This window comes from Bos mutus, chromosome 11, assembly GCF_027580195.1.
Source record: "Bos mutus isolate GX-2022 chromosome 11, NWIPB_WYAK_1.1, whole genome shotgun sequence".
NCBI classification, from domain to species: domain Eukaryota; kingdom Metazoa; phylum Chordata; class Mammalia; order Artiodactyla; family Bovidae; genus Bos; species Bos mutus.
Window position 1 is genome coordinate 91,259,986 of NC_091627.1, and position 17,744 is coordinate 91,277,729.

Sequence of the window (17,744 nt, forward strand, 5' to 3'; positions counted from 1 at the left end):
GATTTTGGAGCCCAAGAAAATAAAAGTCTGCCACTGTTTCCATTGTTTCACCATCTATTTGCCATGAGGTGATGGGACCAGATGCCATGATCTTAGTTTTTTCAATGTTGAGTTTTAAGCCAGCTTTTCACTCTCCTCTTTCATCTTTATCAAGAAGCTCTTTAATTTTTTTAATGGCGGAAAGATATATGTAACATAAAACGTACCTTGTTGACCATCTTTAAGTGTACAGTTTAATTATATATATCCACATAGTTGTACAACTAATCTCTAGATTTCTTCTCACCTTGCAACTGAAACTCTATACCCGTTAAACATTTCCCCATTGTCCACACCCTCCCCAGGTGCAATCACCATGCTACTTTCTATGAATTCACTACTCTAGGTACTTCATACAAATGGAACCATGCAGTTGCAAGTGCTGTCTTTTACAAGTTCATTTATTTTTACCTGGAATTGATTAACTAAAGCAATCTGATGAAGTATTGCCTCACTAAATTGAGTACTATCTAAAAATACAGTAAAAATCAGACACTTAAGAAATTTGGTGTGTTCAACCAGAAGCAATTTGAGAATCAGGACAATGCTACAGAACACTGTGCCTTTTGCAAACAAACTTGCATGTAAGATGGAATTCCCACCACTTTCACACACCAGGGCAGAGGTCAGAAAGCCCCTAAAAAGTGTACAGTGACATTTGTGTCTCTTACAAGTTCTCTCACTGCTCACTTCTCACTGACCAAAACCTCCAAAAGGTGATTCATTGAGCCAGTAGGCTTTTACAAGTGTATAACTTTTCATATACACTTTAATATTTCTATTGTTGCTGTAAAAGTTGAAATAAACTTTTATTTATAGTTAGAATGTTTTATAAGTTAAAGAATCAAGCCACTTCAGCAACTGTTGATAAGGAGTGTAACAAGATACCTTGAAAACAAAAGGGAGCCAGCTCTGCATGCCTCAGCAGGTGTTTCTCACTGAGATATGCCACCTGAGCTGATGCTTGGGCTCAGATTTTAAAAAGGAGATCATCTACCATCTGAGGAAATGCCATTACCTAAAATGCAAGTCAATGAATAGCACTTTACCTCACACTAAAAAGTAAAATTTAATACTATGACATGTTATGTATAGTCAGGCATGATTTTATTTAGCTCACAATTTCCCACCATATGCAACTCTGCCCTCCCAGAAAAGTAGCAAAGAAAATTCTATAACACCATCAATGAGGACCTGGAGTGTTGTTTCTATAAAAAACGATTTCCTTTCATTCTTATCACTAAACATTTCAAACATTCTTCTTCCAGAGGTCACTAGGACCCTTTACAGGACAGACAGCCAGTCTGTTCCTTTAAATATGAAGGAGCTTTCCAGATAGTTGCTTTTTCCACATATAAATCAAAGCAACTCAGAGCTCTCCTGTGAGTGTGTAACTGCTTGGCTACACTAAAGCCAAATCAAATGATGCCCACCCAGGTCAGGCTGACCTTATAAAAGCAAGGATCAAAGAAACACTATAAAAAGCAGAATTATTCCCCCTTCTTAATGAGCAATTTAAAAGAGCATTCATTTGTTAAAATCAGTACCAAATGACAGTAAGCTTAAATTCCAAATGTAGTCTATAAATTACTCCCAGTAGACAAACAACAGTGGTACAAACACTCTGTCCTTGCTCTGTAGACCATTTCAAAATCAAAGCTATTTTCCCCCCAAGTCCTACTACTGCTCTAAACCAATCTCCCAACAAAGCCACGCGGCTCAACCGTTTCCTTGCCTTTTCTCACATTATCACTCCATCTAGATCCCTTCTGTCTTTCAAGGCCCCTCTAATCCTCCCTGAGGTAACAACCCCTTCTTTGACTGCCCTGTTCCAAATATTTTCTTATTTTCTAAGCAGTTAGGGATTTATCTGTGCTATCAATGTAATTTAAATTGCCTGGTATTGTTAATTACATTTTCGTAAGTTTATCGGATCTTGGCTAAATTAAAAATTCCATGAAGGCAAGTCTTATGTTTTATACCTTTATTTCTTCTACAGTATCTAGCAGCATGCTTGGCAAATCCTGAGATTCTGGATTCCTGCTATTACAATGCTCTCAAAGCTCTTTTCTCCACTCTGCAAATTTTTATATACAAAGCAGACACCAGGGAGATCGAGCTGGTGGTCATTCAGTTGCCTCAAAAAAGAAAAATCTCCTGCATTCTGGAGATGCTATTTCATCAGCAATGCCAGATGCACCTTTCACAAGGTCATGAAAAGCAGATATATTTTAAACCATACAAATTATTTTTGAACTGAATTGTTCATCCTTTAACACATTAATTCATAATGTCAGATGGCCTAACACTTTTAGCTTCAATGATGGCCAAAAGCAGAAGCACAAAACCATGAGTTTGAATAAGACTCCTCCATATCAAATGTATTACCATCTTAACTAAAATCCCCTTATATTTCTCCTGTCTGGGGACTGGAAGACCCACTGAAGTAAGGTTTTTTCCTTCACATTATATTTCCTTCACATTACTGATTCTGCCTCTCACCACCCTAATAAACAACAGTAAAATTCACTTTAAAAGTAAAATGTACACAATGATGTCAGTGCTGTCTATTCCTTAAAATGGTTCATCAAATAATATTTAAATGATCTTGCTATTGTGCAGAATGCTTTTTGGACTTATTTTTTATTATTTGATACACAAAGAAAATTAAGCATAACTAAAATGCAAGTTATGAAGTATACTAGAAACACATGTGATATATATGAAATCTAGAAAGATGGTATTAATGAACCTATTTTCAGGGCAGGAATAAAGATGCAGACATACAGAACAGACTTGTGGACATATCCCGGGAAGAAGAGGGTGGGACAAAATGAGAAAGTAGCATACATATGTATAAACTGTGCCTGTTGTGCTTAGTTGCTCAAAAAAAAAAAAAAGAAAAAGAAACACATGTGAATCTTGAGACTGTTTTTCAGCCTATTACCTTTATAAAATTCATATACTGCAGTTTATCATTCACCTGTTGATGGACATTTGCACTGTTTCCAGTTTTAAGCTCTTACAAATTAAACAGCTGTGAACATTTGTGTAAATCTTTGTGTAGCCATACGTTTTCATGTCACAGAGATAAGTACCTGAAGGCAGAACTGATGATTAACTGCGTGAGAAAATGCCAAACTGTGTTCCAGGGTGGTGGTGCCATTTTACGTCACATTACATTCACCACGTGTGAGGATTTCCACCACCTCACAGGATAACACACCTTTTCAGTGGTGGAGGTTGTTTATTGTTGTGGTTTTAATTTGCATTTTCCCAATGACTAGTGATATGAACCATCTCAGCTTCTCTTAATGGGTCATTCGTTTATCCTAATGTCATCAGGTAGTATTTTTTTTTTTTTTTTGTCCATAGCTTATAATTGAAATCTGCAGACAAATGGTTCCAAAGAACTTACTTGGCCATCACAGAAGCACTCCAAAAAATTTTAGAATCAGCCTGTCAATTTCTAAGAAAAACAAAAGGTGCAGGGGGTAACCTGGATTTTGATTGCTATTGGATTTATTAATGTGTAATTCTGGAAGACTTGTCAATTTAACAATATTAAGCCTTTCAATCCATGAACATGGTAAGTCTCTCCATTTATTTAAATTTCTTCAATTTCTTAAAGCAATATTTGTCATTTTTAGTGTAGAGGTCTTACAGTTTAGTCAAATTCATCACTAAGTATTTGATATTTTATGCTATTGTGTGTGGTTTTAAAATTACTTTCCCAATTATTACTGCTAGTCTATACAAACATAACTGACTTTCTTATACTGACCTTGTATCCTCAGATGTTGCTCATTAGTGCTAGTAGCTTTAAGTCTATTCTTTAGGGTTTCCCATGTAAAGAATTGCATTGTCTATGCATAATGATAATTGTGTATATTTCTTTCCAATCTGCACTCCCTCTGTATCTCTTTCATGTCTTACTGCACTAGCTGGGATTTTCGGTTCAAAGAAGTGCCACTTTCCTGACCTTAGAGGAAAAAAATTGTTTTTCATCAATGATGATTTTAACTCTAGATTTTTCATCTAAACCTTTTATTGGATTGATGATATTCTCTTCTACTCAGAGTTTACTAAGTTTTTTATAATGAAAGAGTACTGAATTTTTCCAAATGCTGAAATAAATAAATATAATTAGATAATCATTCAGTGTTTCTCCTTTACTGTATTAAAAGATGAACTTCAATGACTACTTAATGTTAAACCAATTTTGCATTCCTGAGATAAAAACTATTTGGTCATGACTAATCATCCTTTTTGTTGCTCTTCAATCACTCAGTCATGTCTGACTCTTTGCAACCCCATGGACTGCAGTACGCCAGGCTTTCCTGTCCTTCACCATCTCCCGGAGCTTGCTCAAACCCAAGTCCACTGAGTCAGTGATGCCACCCAACCATCTTGTCCTCTATCATCCCCTTGTCCTTCTGCCTTCAATCTTTCCCAGCATCAGGGTCTTTTCCAATGAGTCGGTTCTTCACATTCAGTGGCCAAAGTATTGGAGCTTCAACCTCAGCATCAGTCCCTCCAGCGAATATTCAGGATTGACTTCCTTTAGGATTGACTCGGAGAAGGCAATGACACTCCACTCCACTACTCTTGCCTGGAAAATCCCATGGACGAAGGAGCCTGGTAGGCTGCGGTCCATGGGGTTGTGAAGAGTCAGACATGACTGAGCGACTTCACTTTCACTTTTCACTTTTATGCATTGGAGAAGGAAATGGCAACCCACTCCAGTGTTCTTGCCTGGAGAATCCCAGGGACAGGGGAGCCTGGTGGGCTGCCGTCTATGGGGTTGCACAGAGTTGGACACTACTGAAGTGACTTAGGAGCAACTTAGCAGCAGCAGGATTAACTGATTTAATTTCCTTGCAGTCCAAGGGACTCTCAAGAGTCTTCTCCAACACTACAGTTCCAAAGCACCAATTCTTCAGCACTCAGCCTTCTCTATGGTCCAATACTCACATTCATACATGACTTCTGGAAAAACCATAGCTTTGACTACATGGACCTTTGTAGGCAAGTAATGTCTTCACTCCTTAATATGCTTTCTAGCCTTGTCATTGCTTTTCTTCCAAGTAGAAAGCATCTTTTAATTTCATGGCTGAAATCACAATCTGCAGTGATTTTGAAGCCCAAGATAATAAAGTTGTTCACTCTTTTCATTGTTTCCCCATCTACTTGCCATGAAGTGATTGGACCGGATGCCGTGATCTTAGTTTTTTGAATGTTGAGTTTTAAGCCAGCTTTTCCACTCTCCTCTTTCAGCTTCAACAAGAGACTCTTCAGTTCCTCTTCACTTTCTGCCTAAGGGTGGTGTCATCTGCATATCTGAGGTTATTGATATTTCTCCCTGCAATCTTGATTCCAGCTTGTGCTTCATCCAACCTGGCATTTTGGATGATGTATTCTCCATATAAGTTAAATAAGCAAGGTGACAATATATAGCCTTGACGTACTCCTTTCACAATTTTGAACCAGTTAGTTTTTAATGTCTGGTACTGTTGCTTCTTGACATGCATACAGATTTCGCAGGAGGAAGGTAAGGTGGTCTGGTATTCCCATCTCTTTAAGAATTTTCCAGAGTTTCTTGGGATCCACACAGTCAAAGGCTTTAGCATAGTCAATGAAGCAGCAGATTTTTTTCCTGGAATTCTCTAGCTTTTTCTGTGATCCAATGGTCATTGGTAATTTGATCTCTGGTTCCTCTGCCTTTGCTAAATCCAGCTTCTACATGTGGAAGTTCTCAGTTCACACACTGATCTGTTGAAGCCTAGCTTGAAGGATTTTGAGCATTATCTTGCTAGCATGTGAAATGAGTGCGATTGTGCAGTAGTTTGAACACTGCTTGGCACTGCCCTTCTTTGGGATTGGATTGAAAACTGACCTTTTCCAGTCCTGTGGCCACTGCTGAGTTTTCCAAATTTGCTGGTATATTGAGTGCAGCACTTTCACAGCATCATCTTTTAGGATTTGAAATAGCTCAACTGGAATTCCATCACCTCCACTAGCTTTGTTCATAGTGATGCTTCCTAAGGCCCACTTGACTCTACACTCCAGGATGTCTGGCTCTAGGTGAGTGACCACACCATCATGGTTATCTGGGTCATTAACATCTTTTTTGTATAGTTCTTCTGTGTATTCTTGCCACCTCTTCTTAATATCCTCTGCTTCTGTTAGGTCCATACCATTTCTGTCCTTTATTGTGCCCATCTTTGCATGAAATGTTCCCTTGGTATCTCTAATTTTCTTGAAGAGATTTCTAGTCTTGCACATTCTATTGTTTTCCTGTTTCTTTGTATTGTTCAGTTCAGAAAGCTTTCTTATCTCTCCTTGCTATTCTTTGGAACTCTGAATTCAGATGGGTATATCTTTCCTTTTCTCCTTTGCCTTTCACATCTCTTCTTTTCTCAGCTGTCTATAGGGCCTCTTCAGACAACCATTTTGCTTTTTTGCATTTCTTTTGCTTCAGAGTGGTTTTGATCATCGCCTCCTGTACAATGTATGAACCTCTGTCCACAGTTCTTCAGGCATTCGATCAGATCTAATCCCTTGCATCTGTCACTTCCACTGCATAATCATAAGGGATTTGATTTAGGTTATACATGAAAAGCCTAGTGGTTTTCCCTACTTTTCTTCAATTTCAGTCTGAATTTGGCAATAAGGAGTTCATGATCTGAGCCATAGTCAGCTCCCTGTCTTGTTTTTACTGACTGTATAGAGCTTCTCCATCTTTGGCTGCAAAAAATATAATCAATCTGATTTTGGTGTTGACCATCTGGTGATGTCCATGTGTAGAGTCTTCCCTTGTGTTCCTGGAAGAGGGTATTTGCTATGACCAGTGCATTCTCTTGGCAAAACTCTGTTAGCCTTTGACATGCTTCTTTCTGTACTCCAGAGCCAAACTTGCCTGTTATTCCAAGTATCTCTTAACTTCCTACTTTGGCATTCCAGTCTCCTATGAAAAAAAGGACATCTTTTTTTGGTGTTAGTTCTAGAAGGTACTGTAGTTCTTCACAGAACCATTCAGCTTCAGCTCCTTCAACATTAGAGGTTGAGGCACAGACCTGGATTACTGTGATACTGAATGGTTTGCCTTGGAAACGAACCAACATCATTCTGTTGCTTTTGAGACTGCATTTAGTACTGCATTAAGTACTACATTTAGGATTCTTCTGTTCACAATGAGGGCTACTCCATTTCTTCTAAGGGACTCTTGCCCACAGTATTAGATATAATGGTCATCTGAGTTAAATTCACCCATTCCAGTCCATTTTAGTTTGCTGATTCCTAAAATGTCAACATTCACTCTTGCCATCTCCCATTTGACCACTTCCAATTTACCTTGATTCATGGACCTAACATTCCAGGTTCCTCTGTAATACTGTTCTTTACAGCATCAGACTTTACTTTCACCACCAGACCCATCCAAAACTGGGCTACTTCTGCTTTGGCTCAACCTATTCATTCCTTCTACAGCTATTTCTCCACTCTTCTTCAGTAGCATATTAGGCACCTACCAACCTGGGGAGTTCATCTTTCAGTGTTCTATCTTTTTGCCTTTTCATACTGTTCATGGAGTTCTCATGGCAAGAATGCTAAAGTGGTTTGCCATTCTCTTCTCCAGTGGACCACATTTTGTCAGAAGGTGGGTCATCATCAGAAAATTGGATTAAAGACTATCCTTTTTATACACTGCTATTTCATATATTTTGCCCCAGATCTGTGGTTGTTTACAAGTGTTCACATCCAGTACGTTACTCCAACATGGGTAAAAATAAGGCCACAAATAAGCATTAAGCTTAAGCCATGGTTAACTGTGAAGAAACTTGTCCAGCAGTTACCAGAGTAGATGATGGTAAGAAAAGAGTTATGTAAGATCCCACAAATCTTATTACTCATTCTTTCTCTGTCTATTCTTGAAATAAGATACATACAAGTAACCTAGTTCAACTCCAGTCAAAAAATATTTTTTAAGCCTTTGTTTAAAAATAGTTTACCAACAAACTGAAACAAAGCATACCCATCTCCGGCTTCTCTAAAAGCGACCAAGTTATCACCCAAATACAGCTACAAGGCCCATGATCAGAACACCTGTTAAATTAAAATGCATGAGTAACACCTGAGGGGACAAGTATTCAAACCAGAAAGAAAATCAAAATCCTGGGTTACCCTGCTTAATAGAGACAGACATGTCATCATGTAACATGAGGACAAACTATCAGAAGTATCATGGCTGTCTTGCAGTTATACTGCCTATCTTAAAAAATTAAAATGAAGAAATAAGTATACCCTAAAGCTCCTCTTGATGAAAGTGAAAGAGGAGAGTGAAAAAGCTGGCTTAAAGCTCAACATTCAGAAAAAGAAGATCATGGCATCTGGTCCCATCACTTCATGGCAGATAGATGGGGAAACAGTGGAAACAGTGTCAGACTTTATTTTTCTGGGCTGCAAAATCACTGCAGATGGTGATTACAGCTATGAAATTAAAAGACGCTTACTCCTTGGAAGGAAAGTTATAACCAACCTAGATAGCATGTTAAAAAGCAGAGACATTACTTTGCCAACAAAGGTCCGTCTAGTCAAGGCTATGATTTTTCCTGTGGTCATGCATGGATGTGAGAGTTGGACTGTGTAGACAGCTGAGCGCCGAAGAATTGATGCTTTTGAACTGTGGTGTTGGAGAAGACTCTTGAGAGTCCCTGGACTGCAAGGAGATCCAACCAGTCCATTCTAAAGGAGATCAGTCCTGGGTGTTCTTTGGAAGGAATGATGTTGAAGCTGAAACTCCAATGCTTTGGCCACCTCCAGCGAAGAGTTGACTCATTGGAAAAGACTCTGATGCTGGGAGGGATTGGGGGCAGGAGGAGAAGGGACAACAGAGGATGAGATGGCTGGATGGCATCACCGACTCGATGGACGTGAGTCTGAGTGAACTCCGGGAGTTGGTGATGGACAGGGAGGCCTGGCATGTTGCGATACATGGGGTCGCAAAGAGTCAGACACGACTGAGCGACTGAACTGAACTGAACTGAATACCCTAAAAGAAAAAAAAGTATCATTTTTATCTGTAAAAATAGCTAACAAACTTTTGAGTTCACAGTTAAGTGATTATTAAATAGCTTTAAAATTAACAACAGAAAGAGAAAATATATACAACATAATGTGTAACTTCCAAAGGTCTTTTTCCATTTTTCATTGACAGAGTCCTTGGGGCTTCAGGCAGACAGTCAGAAGGCAGGCTGCCAGTATCACTTCACACTTCAGCAAAACTTTTGCCAATGAAAACTGAAACACCTGTATGAATTAACTAAATTGTTCCCATTTTCAACAATGAAAGGAAATTAAAAGCATTACTGAATGTCACTGATTTGGCTCATCTGTAAGGAAATAACGTAGATAACACAGCTAATTTTAAATTATCAAGCCAACACAACATAAATGGCTCTTTAGAACAATGTGGGTTATTTTTACTATGACTCATTCAGTTTTCCTGAAATGTGAGGGAAGAATGTCTCGGAATAGCATTACATAATGACAACGTTAATAAAAAAAGCAAAGTATTCCTCTTAGGACAATCTTCTGCCATTGCTGAATTAAAACCTTTTCCCAGTTCATCTCACACATACCTCAACATGCTACAACAACTTGGAAACACTGGCAAAAATTCTTCCAGAAAAGAGATTTCACCACTATTTTAGTAAACTTTAGGACAGCTGATGAAAACTGAACAAAATTCAGGACCAGTAAGCCACTCATCTGGTTCCTAAGTATTTATCACCTGTCCACTGACTGTGGTTCCTGTCCCTCCAAGTGCTCACAATCCTCTGGTAGGGGTAGTGAGATTTCTACTGCACTTGCTCTCCTGTCAACAGAGAAAGACACCTCACAGTCTCAAGAGTTCACAACTCCAGACCCCAAGTACCATGCTGCAGCCAGAGTAGGGAGATGGATGCTCAGGAAAAGGATGTGGCTTCTCTCCTCTCTACTCCCTTCTCTTCCACATCTACAGCCAATTCCAAACAGCCCTTATCCACTTAGGAATTCGTATTCCTTGAAAACAGTAGTATGCTCCTACAAACCACCAACCAGAAAACCTGACTCACCACTGAGTGCTATGGGGGCATGACGTTCTATCTACCCACCTGAAGAAGTTTCATACACATTCTGTGTATGAAATTACAGAATGTTTATGAAATTTGATCCTAAGAACAAGTTTTCAGTGCTGAGGGAAGGACACACGCCCTCCCTCATTTCACAGAAGAGAAAGATGAGAAGGACACACCAGGTATCAATTGTATGCTGGGTGCTCATACTACCTACACCGGGAACTAAGTGTAGTAGTGCAGCTCCAATTCCTGGTTCAGTATACTTCATTCATTCCTGTATTCTGCATACTTCTCTTGAGCAAGAACTATGAGTAAAGCTCTGTAGCAGGCCTTGTAGAAGACCCAGAGAAGGATGGAGACCGTCCCCAAATCTGGAAGTTTAGAGTCTTACAGGGAAGATAAGACATACACATAAATACAGTGAGCCCAAATATGATCTTTGTTAAAAGAGAATTCAGAAGCAAGGTAGCAGCTAAAAGTGGTCCCTCTTGCTTCAGACACTCTTCAGCAGTTATACAGGATATAAATAAAGGGTATTTATGTACAGGATATACAGTTATTTAGGATTTAAATTTTAGTGAAATTATTGAAACCAGGGGCCACTTACAACTCACCTTATTATGTGTTTCAGAATCATGCACAGGAAGGGCAGAAAGACTGAATGACAAAAGGAGAGCTGACTTGGGTTTTTCTGGAGTATTCTGTATGCTTCACTTGGGACAAGGAATGGAATGGATGTTACACAGCCCAAAGTATGCATGGGGCTCCTCAGGGCTCTCCTCACTCTTAAGTTCCTTGCCTTCCTTCTCATCAATTAAAAATGTATTTGGCATTAACCAACTCATCTCTTCAGAAGTGTTAGGATTGGCACTATGGAGCACTGTCACTGAACAGTTTTTCCTGAAATGGACATCAGTTCTCAGGTCAGTGCTGACTTGGAGGAGATCTAGAGGAGAAGAACAAAACAATTATGTATCATAAAGCCCTGGGGGAAAACATAAAACCAGAGAATACAACCTTCACTGCAAGCTAGGAGGGCTGAGCTACCTGCCAGCAAAGGCTACGAGAGGCAATTACTTCAGCAGGATTCTACCTCACTTTACAAAGGAACAAGAATAGGGAAAGAGAAAGAAAAGGAAGGGAGGGACTTCTCTGGTGGTCCCAGAGTCCCTAAGACTCTGCGCTCCCAAAGCAGGGGACCTGGGTTCAATCCCTGGTCAGGAAACTAGATCCCATATGCCACAACTCAAGATTGAGCACAGCTACATAAATAAATGTATTTAATGAAAAAAAAAAGGGGGGGGGAGGACAGAAAAAGGATAAGAAAAGAAGAAATATATCACATCCACAAAAAGCACTAAAAACTAAGTTAACTGCTTGAATGTGATGAGAGTACTTTCATGTCATTTCAGGTTAACTGTGAATAATCTATGTTCCACAATAATGTGCTTATGAAGCCAATATCGAGAAGATATTTCTGCTGACCACCCTCCCATAAGAGGCCAACAGGAACACTTCCTATCATAGGCTGCATCCTGTTTACCTCTGTCATCAGAATGGGCCCAAGCTCCCGGGCCATTACTTAACATCTACACACCGGCGACTGTCCCCACCCAGCTCTGTACTTCCCGACACTGACTCGAGACTCCCACCACACCAGGCCCCATGTGTGCTTCCCGGTGCCTCACAGCAGGAGGACGCGTGTGCAACTTCACCTTCCCACTGAGATGTTCCCCCACCATCCCGCCTAAAATAGCCATCCCTCACCCATTCTTACTCCACTACACTATTTTCTGTTTACAATGAGTACTTATATCAAATATCTGTCTTTCTTTGTCTACCATATATTTCCCTCACAAGAATGTAAACTGAAGAAAATTCCAAGAGGGAAAAGGCTGCTATATCCTCAATAACCAACACTTAAGTTTTAAGTATTAAGGCATGTGGTTAAGCATTCAATCTATGTTGAACAAATAAATAAGAGGTGCATAATAATTTTTTAAATATATCTTTTAAAAAAGGTTTAACACTTTACTTGTCAAATTCCTTAGCATTTATGTAACAACTAATTAGGGACATTCCACATAGTTACCTAAACACACATATGCTATAATGAAAATCAGCAGATTTCTAACAATACTGAAGTGGGAAACTAAAACAGGCACTCAGAGGACTCAGAAGATTAACATCAACCAGTTCTCAAACTGTATGTTCAGTTCAGTTCAGTTGCTCAGTCATGTCTGACTCTTTGCAACCCCATGAACTGCAGCACGCCAGGCCTCCCTGTCCATCACCAACTCCTGGAGTTCACTCAGACTCACATCCATCGAGTCAGTGATGCCATCCAGCCATCTCATCCTCTGTCGTCCCCTTTTCCTCCTGCCCCCAATCCCTCCCAGCATCACAGTCTTTTCCAATGAGTCAACTCTTCGCATGAGGTGGCCAAAGTACTGGAATTTCAGCTTTAGCATCATTCCTTCCAAAGAAATCCCAGGGCTGATCTCCTTTAGGATGGACTGGTTGGATCTCCTTGTAGTCCAAGGGATTCTCAAGAGTCTTCTCCAACACCACAGTTCAAAAGCATCAATTCTTCGGCGCTCAGCTTTCTTCACAGTCCAACTCTTACATCCATACATGACCACAGGAAAAACCATAGCCTTGACTAGACGAACCTTTGTTGGCAAAGTAATGTCTCTGCTTTTGAATATGCTATCTAGATTGGTCATAACTTTTTTTCCAAGGAGTAAGTGTCTTTTAATTTCATGGCTGCAGTCACCATCTGCAGTGATTTTGGAGCCCCCCAAAATAAAGTCTGACACTGTTTCCCCATCTATTTCCCATGAAGTGATGGGACCATATGCCATGATCTTAGTTTTCTGAATGTTGAGCTTTACGCCAACTTGCTCACTCTCCACTTTCACTTTCATCAAAAGGCTTTTGAGTTCCTCTTTACTTTCTGCCATAAGGGTGGTGTCATCTGTGTATCTGAGGTTATTGATATTTCTCCCGGATATCTTGATTTCAGCTTGTGCTTCTTCCAGCCCAGCGTTTCTCATGATGTACTCTGCATAGAAGTTAAATAAACAGGGTGACCATATACAGCCTTGACATACTCCCTTTCCTATTTGGAACCAGTCTGTTGTTCCATGTCCAGTTCTAACTGTTGCTTCCTAACCTGCATACAGGTTTCTCAAGAGGCAGGTCAGGTGGTCTGGTATTCCCATCTCTTTCAGAATTTTCCACAGTTTATTGTGATCCACACAGTAACTTGTAAAATTTATTTTACAGCACAAAGTAAGCTAGCCTTTCTTTCTACCAGATAAAAGTACTTTAGTTCTGCCTTATCTCAAAAATAACAAAGAAAGAAAACACAAGAATTCTAACTTGATCCCTAACTATGATAAAAAAAATGCCTTTGAAAAAAAGATGTATCTTGAGCAACTTGGGTTCATTAAAGACGTGTGTATCTTTTTATCTATAAAGCTAAAGATACCAACTGCCCTCTTGTTCTGTGGCCTTCCTCTTCTGAAAAGCCTTCTTTGATATCAAACCCTCAAACATCTATTCTCCTATCTTTCCTTTTCACGACCATTTTTTCCAACTGTGGTCTTTATCTATCAACTTTATTTTCTCACAAACCATTCTCTCCTTATTTCTCTGCAGTGAGGTGACTACCCAGCTATTTCACCAAACTTGTCATAGAGATAAGCAATGCACTCCAGCCATCGAAGCCTCAGCCCTTCCTCCTGACTGCTCTCCACCGCTGAACGCTGACAATTGCCCCTTGCTCTCGACACTGTCTCCTGCCTTAGCCTCCATAACCCAGGCTCTGCTGTTTCTGCCCCTCGGTCTCTGAACCCCTCGGTCCCACTACATCCATGAAGCATCACCCTCAAATTTTAACCAAAAGAGCTGCACATTACACTGGCTTTGGAGTAAAGATTCAACTCTCGCTCTGTCACTTCATTTACTCAGTCAACAAGTATTTATCGAGCACATATTATGTGCAAGATACTGGACTCGTCCCTGCAAACAAAGATCAAACAAAGAACAAGAAATATTCATTTGCTGCCCTTAAATTCAAGCAAGTACAAACAAAAATGCTTATGTCTGTAGAGAACAGACTGGCAGACACAGTGGGGAAAGGAGAGGGTGGGACAAATTGAGAGAGTAGCATTGAAACATATACATTGTTATATGTAAAAAAGCCAGCCAGTGGGGATTTGCTGCCATGCAGGGAGCTCAAACCCAGGGCTCTCTGACACCTAGAGGGGTGGGATGGAGGAGGAGGCAGAGGCAGGCAGCATATGTATGCCTATGGCCGATTCATGTTGATGTATGGCAGAAACCAACACAACAGTGTAAAGCCATTATCTTCCAATTAAAAATAAATAAAAATTTTAAAATGTTTATGTCTAAATCAGCATCAAGATATATGCAGCCTGGAAAATAAAATGATAAGCTTTTTTTTCTGCCTTAATTTCCTTAGGTGACAGTATTTCAATGAGCAAACTGAGGCAAGAATATACGATAGGCAAAATAATTTACAAGGGAAAAAAAAAAGAAACAGGAAAAAGACATTACTCACTGATGTAAATGCCAGCAGTTCCTCTTCAGTTAACTTATGCACTGGGTTATTCTTTTGGAAATCTGTGCTTTAAATTTAAAAAATTAAAAAAAGCAAATCAATTCCAGAATGCATGTCATAATGAATCAAATACAATTTTTAAGGAAGCAAGTAAACTGTATTTATATATTTGAAAGCACATTCAGTTCAGTCGCTCAGTCATGTCTGACTCTTTGCAACCCCATGGACCACAGCACACCAGGCCTCCCTGTCCATCACCAACTCCCGGAGTCCACCAAACCCATGCCCATCAAGTCGATGATGCCATCCAACCATCTCATCCTCTGTCGTCCCCTTCTCCTCTTGCCCTCAATCTTTCCCAGCACCAGGGTCTTTTCTAATGAGTCAGCTCTTCGCATGAGATGGCCAAGGTATTGGAGTTTCAGCCTCAACATCAGTCCTTCCAATGAACACCCAGGACTGATCTCCTTTAGAATGGACTGGTTGGATCTCCTTGCAGTCCTAGGGATTCTCAAGAGTCTTCTCCAACACCACAGTTCAAAAGCATCAATTCTTCGGCACTCAGCCTTCTTCACAGTCCAACTCTCACATCCATACATGACCACTGGAAAAACCATAGCCTTGACTAGATGGACCTTTGTTGACAAAGTAATGTCTCTGCTTTTGAATATGCTGTCTAGGTTGGTCATAACCTTCCTTCCAAGGAGTAAGTGTCTTTTAAATTCATGGCTGCAATCACCATCTGCAGTGATTTTGGAACCCAGAAAAATAAAGTCAGCCACTGTTTCCCCATCTATTTACCATGATTGATGGGACTGGATGCCATGATCTTAGTTTTCTGAATGTTAAGCTTTAAGCCAACTTTTTCACTCTCCTCACATATTATAATATTATTGTATTATTTACAGATAAAGAGATGACTGTGCCAAAGATAAGCACAAAAGTAATAAAATGCTAACAAGTAAATGTGGTGGTGTACTAAATGTTAACACAATTTATTTTATAAGAAAAAACAAAATCTAACCTGTGCCACTCCACAAAGAAAATGAAAAGAATTAATATGGCACCAATGCCTATTTATTAAACTCATGCAAAAAAAAAATTACTATCACCATGAGACAGGCAAAAATTAAGAAGTTCTCAAAGAGGCAGAACATTGAGAATTCTTAGAGCTTGCTGATCCAAGTATGAATAATTTTGGAAAACAATTCAGCACTATCTTATAAAGTGAACATTCACATATCCTAACCTCAGTAATTCCAGCGTAGATATAGAGCCCACAGAAATTCAATGGCTGTACCGGGAAGCATACACACAAATATCCATAGTAATATTGTGTGTAACAGGAAAAATCTGTTAACAATCCAATGTCCAAAAAGGAAATCAATACACTGTAAAATACCAACAGAACGATACACTGCAGAGTAAACTGCAGCTGTATGTAACAACACGGATGAGTCACATAAAGACATTGGTGAGAGAAAAAAACAAATCACAGAAGACTGCATACAGTAACATACCGCTTTTATAAAGCTGAAAGACAAATAAAAGAATTGACTAAGAAGTATAAAAGACATGTGAGTAAATATATTTCTTGAAAAGGCAAGAAATTGACAAAGACAAAATTTAGGACATTGATTACCTTTTAAGACAAGAAGGAAGATGAGATGGGAAAGAAGCACACAGACTGAGCTAGTGGTATTTGCAATCTTCAAGTTCTTAAACTGGGAGGTGGATTCGTGTTATTATTACATTATATAACTTATGTTTATATATTACATAAGTTATTTTATATGTACATATTATTTGTATTAAGAATGAAAATAAAATTCAAAATTGTGTTCCACTTGCTGGGATGCTATAAGAACCACAAAACTTCCCTTCTCCGATACCCTTGCTAATGGTGCAGCATGTGAATTTATTTATTTTTGGCTGTGCTACGTCGTCACTGCTGTGCAGGCTCTTCTCTAGTTGTAGGGGACAGCTGCCAGTCTCTAGTCGTGCTGCGTGGGGCTCTCACTGCGGTGGCTTCTCTTGCTGGGAGCACAGGCTCCAGGGAGTATCAGGGAGCTTCAGCAGTTGCAGCATGTTGGCTCAGTAGTTGCGGTTCCCAGAATCTAGCTCTAGTGCACAGACTCAGGAGTTACGGCCCAGGGACTTAGTTGCTCCATGGCATGTGGGATCTTCCCGAACCAGGGATCAAACCTGTGTCTCCTGCACTGGCAGTTGGATTCTTTACCACTGAGCCACCAAGGAAGTCCCAGAATGTGAATTTAATTGTATATATATTTTTTAAATCAGACAATGCAGAGTATATCATTCGAAACACTGGGCTGGAGGAAGCACAGGCTGGAATCAAGACTGCCGGAAGAAATATCAATAACCTCAGATATGCAGATGACACCACCCTTATGGCAGAAAGTGAAGAAGAACTAAAGAGCCTCTTGATGAAAGTGAAAGAGGAGAGTGAAAAAGTTGACTTAAAGCTCAACATTCAGAAAACGAAGATCATGGCATCCGGTCCCATCACTTCATGGCAAATAGATGGGGAAACAGTGAAACAGTGGCTGACTTTATTTTTCTGTGTTCCAAAATCACTGCAGATGGCAACTGCAGCCATGAAATTAAAAGACGCTTACTCCTTGGGAAAAAAGTTATGACCAACCTAGATAGCATATTCAAAAGCAGAAACATTACTTTGTCAACAAAGGTCCATCTAGTTGAGGCTATGATTTTTCCAGTATGGATGTGAGAGTTGGACTGTGAAGAAAGCTGAGCGACGAAGAATTGATGCTTTTGAACTGTGGAGTTGGAGAAGACGCTTGAGAATGCCTTGGACTGCAAGGAGATCCAACCAGTCCATCCTAAAGGAGATCAGTCCTGAATATTCATTGGAAGGACTGATGCTGAAGCTGAAACTCCAATACTTTGGCCACCTGATGCGAAGAGCTGATTCATTTGAAAAGACCCTGACGCTGGGAAAGATTGAGGGCAGGAGG

At 39.7% G+C, this 17,744-nt stretch overlaps 1 protein-coding gene across 3 annotated transcripts in view; it reads right to left on the reverse strand.

Moving 5' to 3' along the window:
* Window positions 1–17,744, reverse strand: part of TTC27 (tetratricopeptide repeat domain 27) — a 180,551-nt gene that overhangs the window by 110,608 nt on the left and 52,199 nt on the right. For all 3 annotated transcript variants that reach the window (XM_070379762.1, XM_070379761.1, XM_005893003.3), the window contains one exon: window positions 14,746–14,812. In XM_070379762.1, coding sequence (XP_070235863.1) covers window positions 14,746–14,812 — 67 coding nt within the window. The remainder of the gene's footprint in view (window positions 1–14,745; window positions 14,813–17,744) is intronic.